At 44.3% G+C, this 16,974-nt stretch overlaps 1 protein-coding gene and 1 long non-coding RNA gene across 3 annotated transcripts in view; one reads left to right on the forward strand and one right to left on the reverse strand.

Moving 5' to 3' along the window:
• MMP24 (matrix metallopeptidase 24) overlaps window positions 1-10,129 on the reverse strand; it is a 50,482-nt gene extending 40,353 nt beyond the window's left edge. The window contains exons 1-4 of one of the 2 annotated variants that reach the window (XM_084538327.1): window positions 9,310-10,120; window positions 7,295-7,443; window positions 3,452-3,568; window positions 1,218-1,522 (exon numbers count right to left, since the gene is read on the reverse strand). In XM_084538327.1, coding sequence (XP_084394453.1) covers window positions 1,218-1,522; window positions 3,452-3,568; window positions 7,295-7,443; window positions 9,310-9,402 — 664 coding nt within the window. In that variant the 5' untranslated portion in view covers window positions 9,403-10,120. Of the gene's footprint in view, window positions 1-1,217; window positions 1,523-3,451; window positions 3,569-7,294; window positions 7,444-9,309 lie in introns of both variants that reach the window. The other variant, XM_084538328.1, reaches the window with a different exon arrangement.
• Window positions 10,130-11,117: 988 nt separating this feature from the next.
• Window positions 11,118-16,465, forward strand: LOC311445865. Its single transcript, XR_014698656.1, has 2 exons — window positions 11,118-11,423; window positions 16,068-16,465. It is a non-coding gene; the product is annotated as an uncharacterized lncRNA (long non-coding RNA).
• Window positions 16,466-16,974: the final 509 nt, after the last annotated feature.

Consider the following 16,974-nt stretch of genomic DNA (forward strand, 5'->3'; position numbering starts at 1 on the left):
TGTATGCATGAGTGGAACTATAATTAAAGTTCATTAAAAGGAAACTTTGCATTCACTTTGAAGTCCTATACAGGATCATTCTTCACAGCAGATGATACAGATGTGCTGGCGCACTTGCCCCTATTACCACAGTCACAACCAACAGGGTGTTTTTACAAAACCAGAAACTTCTATAGGATAGATCGCATTCTCCATGTACGAATCAGAGTTGTTTTCCTAGAAGGATCTGTTCAAACCATTCTTCATTTTTTTCTGACCGGATGAGACTTTACATTAAATATTTCACTTTTATCCACACAATTGGCACTGCTAGCAAAGACTCCAAAATAGTTCTTCTGTGGGGAGACAGTTGCATCCAATTATGGATTTACTGAAACTCTTCAGATGCCACAACACAGAAAGACAGATGTAGACCAACAAAAGCAAACTTTCAAGTCATGCTGGTTTATAACAAAATTATGTGGACTAAATAAGAGCTCTCATCAGCCACATACTCAATTTGGTTTTCCAGTTTAAAACTTTTACAAGTCACCATTATCCTCAAAGATTTTAAAATAAATCTGAAAGTGCTCATTGTCATTTGAGAGTAAGACAAAGCCAGAAAGACACAAAAACTCTATATTGCTTAGTGTCACAAAAGCAATTCTCCTAATCATCAGTCCTCCTTCAGAAATTAGCCAGCCCCATCCTCTGATGGGAGAAATTATGACCACACTCAGATCATGCACAAATAAATACAGATTTAAACTATTTGAAATACAAATGCCTTAACTCATTCAATTTTCTATTCACCACTACAAATGGCTCTATTTAATCATGCTAATAATTCCACAAGACAGAGTTTAATCTTCAACACCCTCTTGTTCATCTTCACAGAATCACAGAATCACAGAATTTCTAGGTTGGAAGAGACCTCAAGATCATCTAGAGACATTGCTTTCTGCAGCAACAGTGGTCCAAATCTCAAAATATGTATAAAGCCACTAGATACACACTTCTGTTTATTCCTCAGCATTTGCAAATGTGCACAGAGGCATGCAGAGTCACAAACCTAGTAACGAAATGTTTTAACCATTTAAGATAGAATACATGTTTTAGAAAGCATTTGAACCATTGTATGGGAGAGGAAGGCTCTGCTAACCACTTCCCAGTTAAAAGCCTGTCAACTTGTCTACATTCAACTTACTCTTATTCTAAAAAATGATTTGTACCCTTACCATCGTGGTTAGAATTTCCCAGGGTCCATGGCTCATCTGAATCGAAGTGAGTATCTCCTCCTATTCCTGGTCCAGGAAAGTATGCATGAGCTAGGAATCCACCTTCTCCATCAAATGGAGAACTGTCTCCATGGAAACCAGAAGCAAAAAAAATCATAATATCTGCCTCCTTCCTGTCATTTTTAATTTCATGGTAAGGGACCTCTTCAAAGGTAAGTGGTGTCACTCTCTGCCAAACATCAAATGCCTGACGAATGGCTCTCCTTGTATCAAGCTCTCCGACCTTGGGGGTATAGTTGTGTACACTGTGTGAATGAGAGAGAAGGGTTGTTTAAAGGTGCAGATTCCATTCAAGACTTCTTATTATAATTCCAATACACAGCCACCTCTACACAGTTTCCATTTCTGAAATGTATTTATTGTTTTGAAGACTCTACTTTGTGCATGCAAAGTTTTGCTCTTACAAATAAAGCCACCACCACCAACAGCCTTGATGCAGAGAGTACATTCCTTAGTAAAAATAATCCCAATACTTTGGTTTATCTCATATCGCTTTCTGAAAGCCTGGCAACCTTCCAAATCCTCACATATAAAGTTAGTTTAAAGAATGTAAATTATTCCAGATTTTGTGTGAAAATATCACACTAAAATTCCAGTGTATGAAAACACCTGGCTACTAAAATTATTTTTGAGAAATAAACTTTTCAGTAAATTATACAACTTTACTTAGATTAGCACCTTCATTCTCAGAAGTCCTTGAATATTTAAGATTGATAGGCCAATATTATGCATGTCAATCCATGATGGATTTCATGAAAAATAGCTCAACTACACATAAATTTCCCATAATGGTAAACTTCAGGTTAAAAAAAATACTGATTTTTATATTTTTGGTGGATATATAACAGACTCAAGACCTACTAAACTTGGCTCAAGGAATATGAAACATCTATGTCACAGAAACAGCTTTCAGCCTTTAATGAAACTTAGCTCAGTTTAATCTGATGATGAGAGATGAAATATCCTGTATTATATTTAGTGGTAAAATGATATATCCATCACTGGAAAGTCACTCTACAAATACTGAAGTTGGAAAGTTAAATACCTAACAGCTTGACAATGGCAAGAGTGAAGCCAATAAGCTGTGGTTTAAGTTATGTTTTACACAGATGATTATATACTAGCTTTCCCTAAGGTCCAGAAAAGGTCAGAAGCAAGATCTGACTCTTACATTTTTACATATAGAGGGTAAGCCTTTGTAATCTCAGTTAAAGGAGTAATTATTGGTGGAAGCTTTGAACTAGTCCCCAGAATGAGTCCCTCCTACCCGTCTCAGTACTACCTCACACTTGGGTGTATTTCCCATGTTGGTCACTCAGATTTCTCTCTCTTCTTAACAGACTTCTTTCTTTCCATCTAAGCCTTATTCACCGCTATCTTCTCCTTACCATCTACATTCCTAAGTTTTACTCCTCTGCAAAGTCCCCTTCTCTCCAAATTTAGAAGGCTCTTCTTCAGAGACTCTCATCAAGAGGGTTTATTAATTTTATTTTCAATTAACATCCTTAGTGTCAAACTTTCATTGGCATCATTGCTTTTCAAAACCTAAGGACCTAAATGATTCTAACACAAAGGCCTCTCTGGAAAACAACTGTAAGTATGCAACACTCATTTTACACTAGTAGGTCACTTCAGCATATTGCCTTGGCAGGTCTAAACCAGGATAAAAGCAAGTGTTTTACTACAGCACTAAAAGGAAAAACTCTGCAAAAATAAACAGTAAAACGTTGCAAATCAGTGGAGGAACAAAGCAACACTCCATTAGACAATGATGTTCCTTCTGCTTTAAGGGTACTATTTATTAAAGAGGACAAAAGATTTAAGGGTTAGAGTCCTGCTGTCTCCATCTGTAGTTCCAGTTGCAAGGGTTAGATTTCATTAGCATTTAGATTTCTCAGGGAACAGAAAGGGGCTTAGTAGGATTTTCCTGCCAAAGTTACACAACTGATGGTTGGGATTACTAACCAGTTATTTCCTAATGAAAAACACTCCTCAGTTGCTCCAGGGATCTGAAAATATACTGCTCCACCATATCCTCAAGTCTGAAAGCCTTAACTGGGCTTCATAATGAAAACCCACTTTTTAAAGCTAACTAAAAAATTTGCATACTGAACAAATACAGAACATTCCCCCCCCAAAAAAACTAAAAGTGTTATGGAGTATACTGTACCTACCTGTAGGTTATATGTTTCTGCCTCCATTTTTGTCCAGTTAGCGCGTAACGCTTTTTCCTCCGGCTACGGCCTAGGTGCGGATGATCTGGAACTCCACATCGAGGCTTCTTCATCCACCTAGGGAGGAAAAGAGCAAAAAAGAAAGCTAATGAGTTAAAAACAGAAATTAAAAAGAACTCAGTGATCAGAAGACCTCCTAGGGATGAGAGATGACCAACATAGACACCAAGAAGGGCTCCACCTCTGTTGACATTCCACACACCTCTGCACACAAAAAAGGCTTCATTTTTTTTCCATTTGGAAATACAGATACTGGGCCAGGCAGCCCTTATTCTTGACGAAAGCTTAATGATGATAATGCCAGAAGAGACACAGACCCAAATGGCACATACACATACTCTGGGATCAAATCTTCTTATTACTTACTCTTATTTTAGTGTTCCTATGCTGGTAAAAACAAAATAAAACAAAACCTTCCAAGCCAGAATTCACTAGATAAGATTGAACGAAAGCAACACAACCCTCCAACCTAAATGGATATGACTTTCTATAACCACCAAAACAGGTAACTGCAATCTGTGAGTCACAGTCACCAAATTCTGTCAGATTCTCCCCATACCCCTTGACTCTTTTGATCTCACTCATGATATAGGACAGTTTGGCTTCTATGGCCACATAAACTCAGAGATCAAAGGATGCTGTCCCTTGCAGAGGGATCCATGCACCATTATTGGAGAAGTCAGGCCTCCTCCTCTACAGATTGTACTGGACTTGACAAGAATGCAGGCTTTGTATTATGAAGCTAGTGCTCATCTTCCCCACTTCCTTTACCTTACATTTATTGGTACAGTATGCCCACACATCTGCTGCCACCTTCAAAGAAAAGTGGTACATTTGAGATTCGCATTTACAAAAGCCATATTAACTCAATCTCAAAATACTGTTTTTTCAAACATCCTTTACTTGTGCTCTTTTGTGTTGTTTCTACCTAGATATTTCTCAATTTCCTAGGTATCTTCTGAGTATTTTTTTTTTTTAATTCCAGTCATATAATTGTACAGACTATTTAGCTTAACCTTACAAAAACCTAATTCACAATGCAGTTTGCATCTCTTGAGCTTCATGAGAACTCATGAATTATCTTCCATTTTATCTTTACAAGTATCGCCTAGAAAACAGAGACAGGCTGCAGTATCAGTACTCTGGGCTTTAAGGACTTCTTGAGCCAAAGCTTCCATGGCATCATCATTTTCAGAGCTGTCCCTGCTTTCCATATGCACAGCTGCCTAACTCCTCTTTCAAACCCATTATACTTGTTCCAGACCTCAACTACAGAATGTCTGAAATAGGTCTAGTACAAAAAGCCTGATTACCTGGTATCTCAGTTTTGGCTGGGATAGAGTTAATTTTCTTTGCAGAGGCTTGTATAATGCTTTATTTTTATTTTTTAAAATGAAAATAGTGGTGATAACACATCAATGTTTTAGTTCATCTTCTTGTGCTGCCCTGCCAGCGAGGACATTGGGGGTGCACGAGAAGCAGGGGGAGACATAGACAGGACAGCTGACCTAAACTAGCCAAAGTACATTCTGTGCCATATAACGTCACAGTCAGCAAGAAAAGATAAGGAGAAAAAGGGGGAAGAGAGGGGAACATTCTGAGTGATGGTGTTTATATTCCCAAGAAACCCTGCTTTCCCAGCAATGGCTGAATTCCTTGTTTTGCTTACCTTGTGTGCAGCTTCTGCTTTAACTAGTAAACTGTCTTTATTTCAGCCCACCAGGTCTAACACTTTCACCCTTTTGACTCTCTTCCCCATCCCATGGGGATACAAGTGGCTCTGTGGTGCTTAGCTGCCTGCCACATTACACCACAACACCCACTTACAGCTAGGCAACACCCAGGCCATCAATAGCCCGTACTAATGTCAAGCTGAGGTTTATCTGGACTGGTTTCCTAGTTCAACTTCCTTTCGAGAAATATGGGCCCTAGTCTAACCACAAGGACTACAGTACAATTCCAGCTCTCTCTTCTCCTTTTCTCAGCAGGGCAGATTTATGTCAAAATAGTCACAGAGCTGTAACTTGCAGCCACTGATCTTCTTACATGCAGCTTTTTGCCAGCTGCACTCTACTGAGCACTTTGGATAGCTCCTTACTTCTTCCAGGGGATTTATAAAAATGCATCACAAATAATAACAAAAGGCAATTACTTAAGGCAGGATTCAAATAGATAAATAACCACTGAAAAAAAATATTTATTTTCACTCGGAGTGCCAATAGCATTGGACCCTCAAAAGTTTGTGTGGCATTGTTCAATGCTATTGAACTACTGCATTCCTCCAGCTACTTGGCATGCAGAAAAATAGGTAATTTCCAACAGCAGTGACATCCAGTCCTTGACCAGACACAGCTGCTTCCCCCAGTCAGGCTCCAAGTCCTCCACAAGACTCCTAAACAGAGGAAGCTATCACTCTCAGTTGCCTACCATTGAGCTGGTAGGAGTGGTATCTTTAAAATCTCTAAGTTAAGAAACAAAATTAGACAGCTGTGTCTGGGAACCTGAGGTGGGCAACAGGCTCAAGACTTTGCACAGACACACAAGGGGTCTTGTCGCATTAAGGGGTGTAGCTGATTAACGTTATGGGTCTGGTCGGATTCAGGGTACTGAGCTATCACAGACACGGATTCTCCAACAACTTAACATGCCCTTAATCTTGTTTCGTTCAATGAGAACTATTATGGCTAGGAATAATGTAATTAAGTACAATATATTACAGCAACAGGTACACAAGTTCTTTGGATTGCTGTTGGTAATTTATTGTCTGCAAAAACAAGCTAGCATGCATGAAATACACAGGTACACAGCCTGGCTATGAAGGCGTTAAAAGGCACAAAGACTGTAGAGATTATTCAAGTGTTCAAATCTCACCCAAAGGCATCCCAATAGGGGGGAAGTGGAGGAAGGGAGGCTCAGCCCATAGACTGCTCCAGAAGTCAGGATGCTATCTGGTATCTTCCTTCGTGATGGCATCTTCCCTAATGTCCCCTCTCTCTTAACCCAATTGATTATTTGCTAGCCTTAAAGTGGAGCTCGAGTGACTGTAGTCAAGAATATCTTAATTGTGATGGCTGAAAAGTTGTCTTACTTTTGCTTAAAGGTATAGGCTCTGAGAAATTCAGAGCGCATGCTCAGTGAGGGGTGGTCGCACCTTGGAGGCGGCAACAGCCTTCAAGGAACAGACTCCCTCCAGCTTAAGCACTTTAGGCCTATGCTTCTGTGCTATTAAGAAACCGATCGCAAGCTACAAAAAACATACAGCAGATAACATCTAATGTCCAGCAAACATCAACTAAGCAACAGCTGAGTGGTCTTGACTGTCCTCATTAGACTGCTGCAACTCTCTTCAACTCCAAACTGCAGCTCTCCACAAGCAGCAGCTATGCAGATCCACAACTCCCATTAATTAAGAAATACTACATCAGAAATCATTTCTCAAGTCAGATTTTTACCTACATCCAGACAGACAGCAATCAATAAAACCTTTGATGTTTACTGCCTTCAGAAACTCACAGCACTCCTGTTTCACCTTTGCACCAGCAACAGGAATGACATTTAACAAGAGCTTCTCACGCGTGCAAACAATCTTGACAAGAGGAGCGAGATGGAGTTGTCCACGTGTGTTCATTAGGTACGCCTTTTCACAAACACCAAGACTTCTCTGACTGGCCTGAGACAGTGAAATCTATCCCTTTGGAGGACCTCTGGCTCCTGGAATAACTACCCAGCTAATAGACAAGGCTTTGAGCATGGAAAGACAAAATTAGCCTAGGATCATCTTACTCCAGAGTTGTCTGGTCCAAAACGCCCGTTACTGGGATCCCATAGAATTGTTGCATAGTGGCCACTGCAGACTGCACAGCTTTTCCCGCCTGCAAGGCGGACATCTGGCTGTCAGATGGAAGCAAGTAGCCATAAGTTTTTAACCAACCCTGAAAAAGAAAGAAACAGATCGTAAGTTTCTGCCATCTTCAGCTTGCAACTTCACACATTACAACATTTCTTCAAAAGAAAGGTGACAAACTAGCCCATTCCATTTAACCACCTCTCTTTATCAGTTAGGATTGGTAATGCTGACTGAACTCCAGGAAGACCCAGCTTCCTATCTACTGTCCTACCTGGATGATACAGGCCTGCTGGTTAAAAACGGCCAGCAGCCCCACTGAATAGAACCGGGGCAGACATAGCTCTTTGGTACAACACAAATGCCAAAGAACCTCCATTCTTTGCACAGGCTGAGCTCCTCTCTTGGTCCTCCCGTGCACCCTATCCCCAGGCCATCACAAGCTTTCTCAGCCCCCACAGCAATACGCTCCAAAGAACCCACTGCCCACCTACTGCTGCTTCTGGACCAGCGCTCCAAGCAGACGGCTTAACAGGCCTGGACAATTCCCCACAAACAAAAGTTCAGCTTTATGTTTGCACCAGACACAGAAGGCATTTCTTACAGAAACAAGCTCAACATTTAAATAGACCCTTACTAGGTGGACTCTTCCTTGAATACCAGATATCTAGCAAGTTTTCAGATCACAAAAACAGACAGCTCTCCTCACCGAGCTTTATTTCCCCCCACCCTCCCCAAAACACACAGCTTTAGAGAAAACCACGTCAAACTTACAGGCCAAGGCCTGCATTTCCCAAAACAGCCAAGTAATTCAAGACTTTCTTTTGAGTCGTTTTAATACCACGAGAAAAAGGAGCATTCAGTCACTGTTAAGTGCAAAGACCAAAAAACACCAAGCCATCAACGTAGGCTTGCTGTTGTGGTAAATTTTAATTCACCTGTCCCGGAGCTTTTTTTTTTTTTTTTTTCTTTTTTTTTTCCTGGCCAATACCCAACAGGAATTAACATACGACAGCTGACAAGCTCCCCAAGCACTGACAAGATACCTGGGATACTTATCATCAAGCAGAAATACATCCAACTGCTTTGGTGTTCTCCTACAGGCACAATGCGCTCCATATTCCAAAGACAGATTTCTACAATCTTTAGAAAACCCATTTGGCCGATTCAATGCTTACTACTTAGCCCATGATTACTACAACAGCTACAGATCTTGTTGAGTAACAGCACAGGGCCAGCCACGCCAAACCTCACCGAGTCAATGGACATGCAGCACCAACAGCCCCAGCTGCCAAACCGCTGGGAGAACAGACTACGTCCGTCTTGGCAACTAAAGCTCTAGAGCCGGCCTCTAACCCACACAGTGGACTGGCACGCACAGACCAGCAGCCTCACCAAAACAAGCTGCCCTTGGGCTGCAAGGGTGCAGCACGGCACCAAAGCAGCCCCGAGCACTGCTACGCATCCCCCTCCTTCCCAGCCAGGCTTCAACACGGGACACGGGACACGGGCGCGACGGAAAGGGCCACAACACGACTCCTGCGCGGACACCACCAAGGTCCTCCCGGGAGCCCGATGCTCCAGAGCACCAAGAAGAGGCACAGCTGCCTTCGCGGGCCGGCTCTCCCCAAAGACCCGGCTCGGCTGCAGGCACAGAAGCTGCCAGGGACAGACACCGCGCCCCTGAGCCCCCAGAGCGGCCACTTCGGAGAGCAGCCGGACAAGGGCCTACACAAGGAACATACCAGGGTGCTCCGGCCGGGCCAGCAGCGACGTGGCCGAAGCCGGGCGCAGCGGGGCCGGGCAGCCGCCGCCCCGCTCCCCAGCCCACCCCCGGGCCGCTCCGCTCCGCTCCCCTCCCAGCCGCGGCACGACCGGCCCCAGAGCCGCCCCGCTCCCCTCAGCACCAGACCCCGGCCCGGCCAGGCCCCAGCCCCCGCGCCCTGACACCCACTCGGCCCGTGCTGGTGTCGGCGGCGGCGCGGAGCAGGGCGCAGAGCAGCAGGGAGCCCGCCGCAGCCAGGCCCCGGCACCGCCTCGGCGCCATGGCAGCGCGGCGGGCCTCCGGCCAGCGCTCCGGGCCGGCGGCTCGGGCTGCGGCTGCGCGGGGAGGCCGCAACTGAAAGGCGGCGGCCGGGGCTACGCCTCTTCCTCCGCGGGGCCGGGGCAGGCGGCGGGGCTGCCGCGGGGTCCCGGTGCCGGCAGGCAGAGGAGGCGGCGGCCGCCGAGTGTTCCTCTGCAGCACCAAAGCTGCTGCAGGAGGAGCCAGGTCTTCCTCTGCTGCCTTCTCAGCGAACGGGCTTGTTGCCCGCTGTTGGAGATCCTGCTAGTGGGCGGACTCCCCAGGGACAGGTGGGGTCGCCAAGGGTGCCTAGCGCGTCCGTTCTTTGGCCCCAGTCTAAGGACCTTCAGCAGATAGGGGTGTAGAAGTCCCAGGTGCAGGAGGCCAGCTGCATGCACCAATTCGAGCAAGCCTGAGGCTCAGGAGTCCTAGAAACACAAGGTTGTGTTATAAATGAAGTCTCAACTCAATCTGAATTTAGTAATATTTATACTTAGGCGTAAAAGTGTTATATATGGAGTGGTAATTCGTGTCGAGAAAATGGTTGATATTAATAAAGAAGGGGGAGATTTGGGAATGTGGCCATGGGGTTTGGAAAACCCCATGGTTGAGATAACATTAGACTCTTAACGACAAGGACATCAGGAATATAAAAGAGTTTAGAGGGAACAAAGAAGGGTGATTCAGGAGACTCCATGCATTCTCCGGTTTCTTGTTCTCCAGCCATTAAGGCATGGATGTTTCTGATTGTTTGCTGTTGTTGTTACATTCAAAGTTGTCTGACCAATGAAAAGTTGTTTTTGAAAAGAACTGCTGTGGGGTGAAGGGTGTAAGAGGGGAGCCTGTCCTCAGAATAAAGAAAAAAAAAAAAAGGGCAACGTGATGAAGTTACATCAATAAAGAAGCAGGAAAAAGAAGTGAAGAGGAACAGTCTGGCAGAATGGAGACCAGGATGGGAACAGGCACTTTGATTGCCTCATGAAGAGAGGTTTGGCCAAACTCAGCAAACTGCTCAGAGAAGCTTGTGCAGAAAGTCTCTGGAGAAAGGCGTACTGGAGCTGGAGAGAAGCTCGAGCTGAGAGAAGTGGACCCGTGCACACAACTGCCCCTCACTGGTAAGCAGCTGCGCATTATGGGGAATCATACGTCCTTAGGAACAAAGACTGTCCTGGTAACCTTACAGCTTGTAATACACAATAAATGTTTGTTCATTGTCTTTTGTATTATAAAACAAGGAGTTCCGTTTGAGGAGCAGGAGTTGCAAAAGCTCCCTGCTGAAGTAAGATGTATAATACTTGGCTAGACACTATGAAAATTCTGTTGCTTAATGTAACAAAAAAGAGAACCCCCTCCCCTTCTCTCCTTCTGCATCTCAGTTGCCTCTTTTGTTCAAAGACACTGCTGCAAAGTTCATGTAACCATCTCCTGATAAGTTGCTAAACTAGTGTATCAACATCCTGCATTCCTGTCTCACGCTGGGCCAACATGACCAAATAAAAAAAAAGAAGTTGAACCACAACGCGGAGGAAGACTACGGCCTTCATCTTCACGACCACCAGAGGGACAGAGACGACCCCCTAGCAACAGTGCGCGCAGTCGCAGAATATACCAGGATGTGCTACGTAATCCCAGAATTACCAAGATATAAAAAGGGACCCTGGCGGGGGTGAGGTGCGCGCCGTTGGTGGAGCCGAGACTCCCCGGCCGCCCAGCGCTGTTTTGCTTGCTGTTGCTTACTCAATAAATTCCTTTCTATTATTAATGCAATGCTCTCTGAAAATTAATTAAGGGGGCAACTTATAACAAATTTGGTGCCGTGACTCGGATGAAGGCAATCTGATTGAAAGACCTTCGGAGGGGGCGCCCCGCTGATTTCAGCGGCCTTCGCTAGGATTACTTTCATTCAAATCCTTCACCGACGAACCCTAAATTCGGCAGCAAGCAAATAAAGCCGGCAACCCCTAGTAATCTTTGTGCACGAAGACCGAACGAAGACTCAGGAGTGAGTAAGTATAGGCCGGTGATCCGTTCGGTTGGGGTTGGGTATCCTGGAGCGTGTCGTTGTGAGACGTCCAATTGCGGACGAAGCGAGTGCGGACCCCTCGGTAGTGCGGTTCCCACATCCCGCGAGGGACTGGGCCACGAAAAGGGGGAAGCGATTAGTGTGTGTGTGTGTGAAGGCGCTCCAGAAGATGGGACAGAAGAAGAGTAAGCCTTCTGGTCCCATGGGCGGGGTAACGTCTGGTGTTAGGTTACCCCAGGATTAATGATTAAAAATTGGCAGGATTCCCCTTTTAGGCGGGGAAGGAATAAAGTAAAAATGATACATTATTGTGTTGAAGTTTGGGGTGGTAAACAGATTCGAGGAGACCACCTTTACTGGCCCGTATTTGGGTCCTTTGAAGATTGGGTTTGCCAGGCCCTAAATATTTATGTAAACTCAAAAGAACCTTCTAGTTTGGAAGAAAGTGAATATGCACATTTGTGGATCAGCTCGGAAACTCGAGCCAATTTATATCCTCTAAAAGAAAAAGGAGGGGATGGGAGGCACAAGAAAAACCGAGAATTAGAGATCCCAGCCCCACTGCCTCCCTATATTCCACCACGCCCACCTGCAGCCCCTCTGACTCCCGGGCTTCTTTATCTGCAACCCCAGGGAGATGCCAATAACAACTCTGACTCTAGCGCTCAGGGACCAGTGACTAGGAATATGTGGCAGTCCCCATTAACTCCGGGGACGTCTGAGATTTTAAGAAAGAGACAGGAGGAGGGTAAGCGAGCTTTAATGGCAACTGGCATAATGTTTGCAGCTGCTGAGGAATAATTCTAACTGGAATAATAACTGCACATTGTATATTGTATATATAAAAGCCCGGGCATTTTTGTTAAAGTGTTCTTTTATACATATGTTAATATGTTAATATGTAAATATAAGAACTGCCATTGAGGTGTATGTCTAAGGGAACAAAATTTGCCCAGGCATATTATCGGCTCATCAGGTTTAAATGTCCCCAGTGTAATTGTCTACAGGCAGTTAATTTACAGTGGTTTGATTTTACTTGTGTATCTGTATATTGTGGATTTTGGAGGGATTGGGATTGACTAGTAAAGAGGTTCTAGGAAAACGGTGGAATATTAACCACTGTAGATTACAATAGGAAAAGTTCAAAGCAAAGAAATCCCGAGGAAAAGCCTCCTAGGATGTATACTAACACATTGGAGGGATATAGTGGGCTGAGAGGGTACAGAGAGTAAAAGAGCCCTTATCAAATATTGTAATCAGTGGTGGCCACTTTATAAACTAGAGGATGGAGCGGAGTGGCCCCTAAATGGAACTACTAATTATAACACCATATTACAGTCAATGTTGTTTTTGTGGAAAGAAGGAAAACAGGATGAAATGTTGTATATTGATGTTGTTTCAGCATCTTGGAGGGAAAAGGTACGGAATTAAGTTGGCCCCTGACTGAGCCTTTGATGTCGGCATTAGAAAAGTAAAGGCTAGAGAAAGATAAAGGAAGTGTTAAAAGGTTTGTGGAAAGTGTTAAAGGTATTCGAAGTTGAATGAGCAGGGAAAGGTGATGTAGGTATTATCTAAGTAACAGTCTAGAAGTTATGGTATATTTGCATATTTGCTGTGGTGTTTGTTCAGTTTCCCAAGTATCAGGGAGGGGGGAACAGCCTGCTCCACCAGGGGCCTCTCCAGCGGTCGCAGGGGGGCTTCGGCTCCAGCGCCTGGAGCGCCTCCTCCCCCTCCTTCTGCACTGACTTTGGTGTCTGCCGGGGGGTTTCTCGCTCTCCCAGCTGCTGTTGAGCAGCAGGTTTTTGTTTGTTTGTTTGTTTGTTTGTTTTCGTGGATGTGCTCTCACAGAGGCACGGACTATGTTGCTATGGCTTGGCTCTGGGCAGCAGTGGGCCCCTTTAGGGCCAGATGAAATTGTCCCTTATCTACCACGGGGAGGTTTCTGTTTTTGTTTTGTTTTGTTTTTCACGGGGGCTGCCACTGCAGTTTCCCACCCCCACACCCCTCACACACCCTCAAACCTTGCCATCAAACCCAATACACTGGAGCAGCTAAGTCATTACTGACTTGTAAAGTATCAGGGATTAAATTAACTAATGAAACCCTAAATGTGATGGGGGTAGAAGGGGCTGGGATAACAGTGCCACTTTTGGGGGATACCAAGCTGAGACCAGGGAATAAAATGATCACTGGGCAATTATTGTATGTATCCAAGGCGGAGACTAACTTGTTGGGAAGGGATTTGATGATTAAATTGGGCATTCAAATAGTAAATTGTTAGACTGGAATAACAGTGTTATTAATGGAGTGCTCTCTGGCCCTGAGAGCAAACGTACATGTATATTCACCTCTGACTGGAAAGCCCCTGAAATGGGGGCGGAAGCAACAATATAGGTGGACAATTCTACCTCAGGGGTTTACAGGGCCACCTATCTATTTGGGTAAATTCTAAACAAGATTTTGGAGCAATTACAACCTCCCAAGGAGGTATTAATGTTATAAATATGTGGATCATTTTAAGGAAAATCGATACTCCCTGATGGGAGAGAAATGCTGAATAAAGTGATAATGAGGCAAATAACTGTTTTACATCAGAAGAATCATTGGGAGGTGCAAGCAATGTGTGATGTTGTTCTAAGAAAGCATGTCTGTGTAGGAATATATACTTTAGGGAAGCACACATGCAGAGGATGTACTATATGTCAAAGGGTAAATAAAAAGGTCTTCTGTAACCTATCTAGAGGGGGACGGGAGCCAGGGCTTTGACCTTTCCAAAGTATACAGGTAGATTTTACTGAGTTACTTGTTTGTCCTAATCGACCACGTGACTGAATGGGTGTAAAGCTTTACTGCAAGGATTAAAGCAGGCCTTAGAGATTGAGTGGGATTTTCACAGCCCCTGGCACCCCTCCTCTTCTGGAAAGGTAGAGCGAATGAATGGTGAAATTAAGAAACAACTAACAAAACTTGTGCTGGAAACTAAGGCTTCTTGGTTAAAATGCTTACCTCTTGCACTGTTAAACATATGGACACAGCCCAGAACTGATATAGGAATTTCTCCTTTTGAAATGCTATATGGTATGCCCTATGACTCGGAATTGCCACTTGATCACCCTCAATTCTAATTAAGACTTGGAAAGAGACTTCTTTAACACCACGATGGGGAAGGCCCCTATGTTGTTTTGCTTACCACAGAAACGGCTATTCGAACTGCGCAGAAAGGATGGACGCATGCCGGCCGAGTGAAAGGACCAGTCTGGGAAGGTAAATGGGAGGCAGCTCCAGGCCCTGACGACTTGAAGCTGACACTAAGACGGACTCGATAAGTATTGTGTATTATCTGTGTATCGTGGGAAGGGGAGGAGGCCCTGTTTCGAAGGCTCCCTAGTAGGTTCCCCTGAAGAACACTGCTGCTGCCAAGAAGAACCGATACCTTGTAGTTCGCTGCAACCGAACTGACAAGTGAGGCAGAGAAGTGAAAACGGTGGGGGACTGAGGGGCCGACAATTTAGATGGGCTCCGACCACCTCCTACGATACATGGGAGTCAGTATCATCGTTTTGGTCAGCTATGGGTCTGCGCATCCTCACCAGCCTTTTAAATGGAGCTTAATCAGATGGGAGGATCAATTCATCATCCAGCAAACAACGACAGCGGGTGCTCCCAGTTTCCGCATCACATTATGTGACTTGGCGTCAGTGCAGCCATGCTTTAACCTATCAGGATTTTATTTCTGCCCAAGTTCTAACCCAGGAAAGGGGTACTGTAATTATCCAAACGCATATTATTGTGCATACTGGGGGTGTGAAACCATTGCTACGGACTGGACACTCGGGGCTGGTCGGAATAAATTCTTACAAGTGGGATATGGGCCGCAAGGTTGTAACTGACAAGTGGATCCCCGTTACAGGTGGCAAGGGCATGGTATAGGGTATACAGGAACCTTCCACGGAAATAAAGAAATTTGCAAGGTTCTATATATAAATATAACAAACTTGACGATACTAGCTGGGTACTAGGAAAATGTCAGATTTTACGAACACAGAACAGATAGGGGAGGACTCATACTAATAAAAAGGAGGATGCTGATAGGCCCCAGGCAGTAGGAACAAATGAGGTATTGTCAGAAAATGTCCAGGGAATCCAGCCTGTGGAAAATACTACAGTGCCAACCCTCGGCAGCCCTACAAGCTCAGGTAAAGCTGAGAATGATAACATAGTTGAGAATAACATATGGGGGGGGGTCATGAATGCCAGCTACCAATTATTAAACAAAACAAGCCCAAATGTAACAAAACACTGTTGATTATGCTTTAGTATAAGGCCTTCATATTATGATGCTATTGGGGATCCTGGGGAGCCCACCCGCACAAACAAGAACAGCCCTCTACATTGCAGTTGGGGAAAAGACATAAGGGTAACACTAACACAAGTCACTGGAGGTGGTAGGTGTGTGGGCACGGTTCCTAGTGGGAAGTGTCATCTATGTAATACCATGGAGAATGGAAAACAATCAACCGAGTGGCTAATCCCAGCCAACAACGCTAGGTGGGTTTGTTCATGAGTGGGCGTAACTCTTTGTCTATCACTAAAACTCTTTAATGCGTCTCGTGATTTTTGTATACAGGTGATAATTATACCAAGGATTCTATACCACCCTGAGGATTGTATGTATACCCAGCACACAGTGGCAAGTTATCATCTGGAAAGACGGGAACCATTCACGGCTCTAACTTTGGCCACCCTAATAATCCTGGGAGGAGCTAGAGTGGGGACCAGGGTAGCCTCATTGGTTAAACAAAATCAAGAATTTACTTCCTTACGCGTTGCTGTGGACGAGGACCTGACCCAAACTGAACAATCCATCTCGGCCCTGGAAAATCTATCAGGTCACTTCAGAGGTAGTGTTACAAAATCGTAGGGGATTAGATTTGGTATTTTTCAACAGGATGGGCTGTTTGCAGCCCTGAAAGAGGAATGCTGTGTATGCTGATCACACTGGAGTGGTAAGAGATACAATGGCAAGACCCAGGGAAGGGTTGGAAAAAAGGAAACAGGAGAATGAAGCCCAACAGAGCTGGTACGAATCTTGGTTTAATTATTCACCTTGGCTTACTACTTTATTATCAACAATAGCAGGACCTTTGTTGTTATTAATAATAGCACTAACTTTTGGACCATGTATTTTTAATAAATTGATTGCGATTGTAAAGGGATGTTTAGAAGCGGCACATCTAATGCTCATACATGCCAAATACGAGCCAATAAGTACCAACGAAGGAATCAAGGAAACATTAGTTCTTAATAGCCAGGCATTGCAGAGCTTCAATGAACAAAATGAGTAACTAAAAGAAAAAGGAGGGATTGTAATACACAATAAATGTTTGTTCATTGTCTTTTGTATTATAAAACAAGGAGTTCCGTTTGAGGAGCAGGAGTTGCAAAAGCTCCCTGCTGAAGTAAGATGTATAATACTTGGCTAGACACTATGAAAATTCTGTTGCTTAATGTAACAAAAAAGAGAACCCCCTCCC

Source organism: Aythya ferina, assembly GCF_964211825.1.
Source record: "Aythya ferina genome assembly, chromosome: 16".
Lineage (NCBI taxonomy): Eukaryota > Metazoa > Chordata > Aves > Anseriformes > Anatidae > Aythya > Aythya ferina.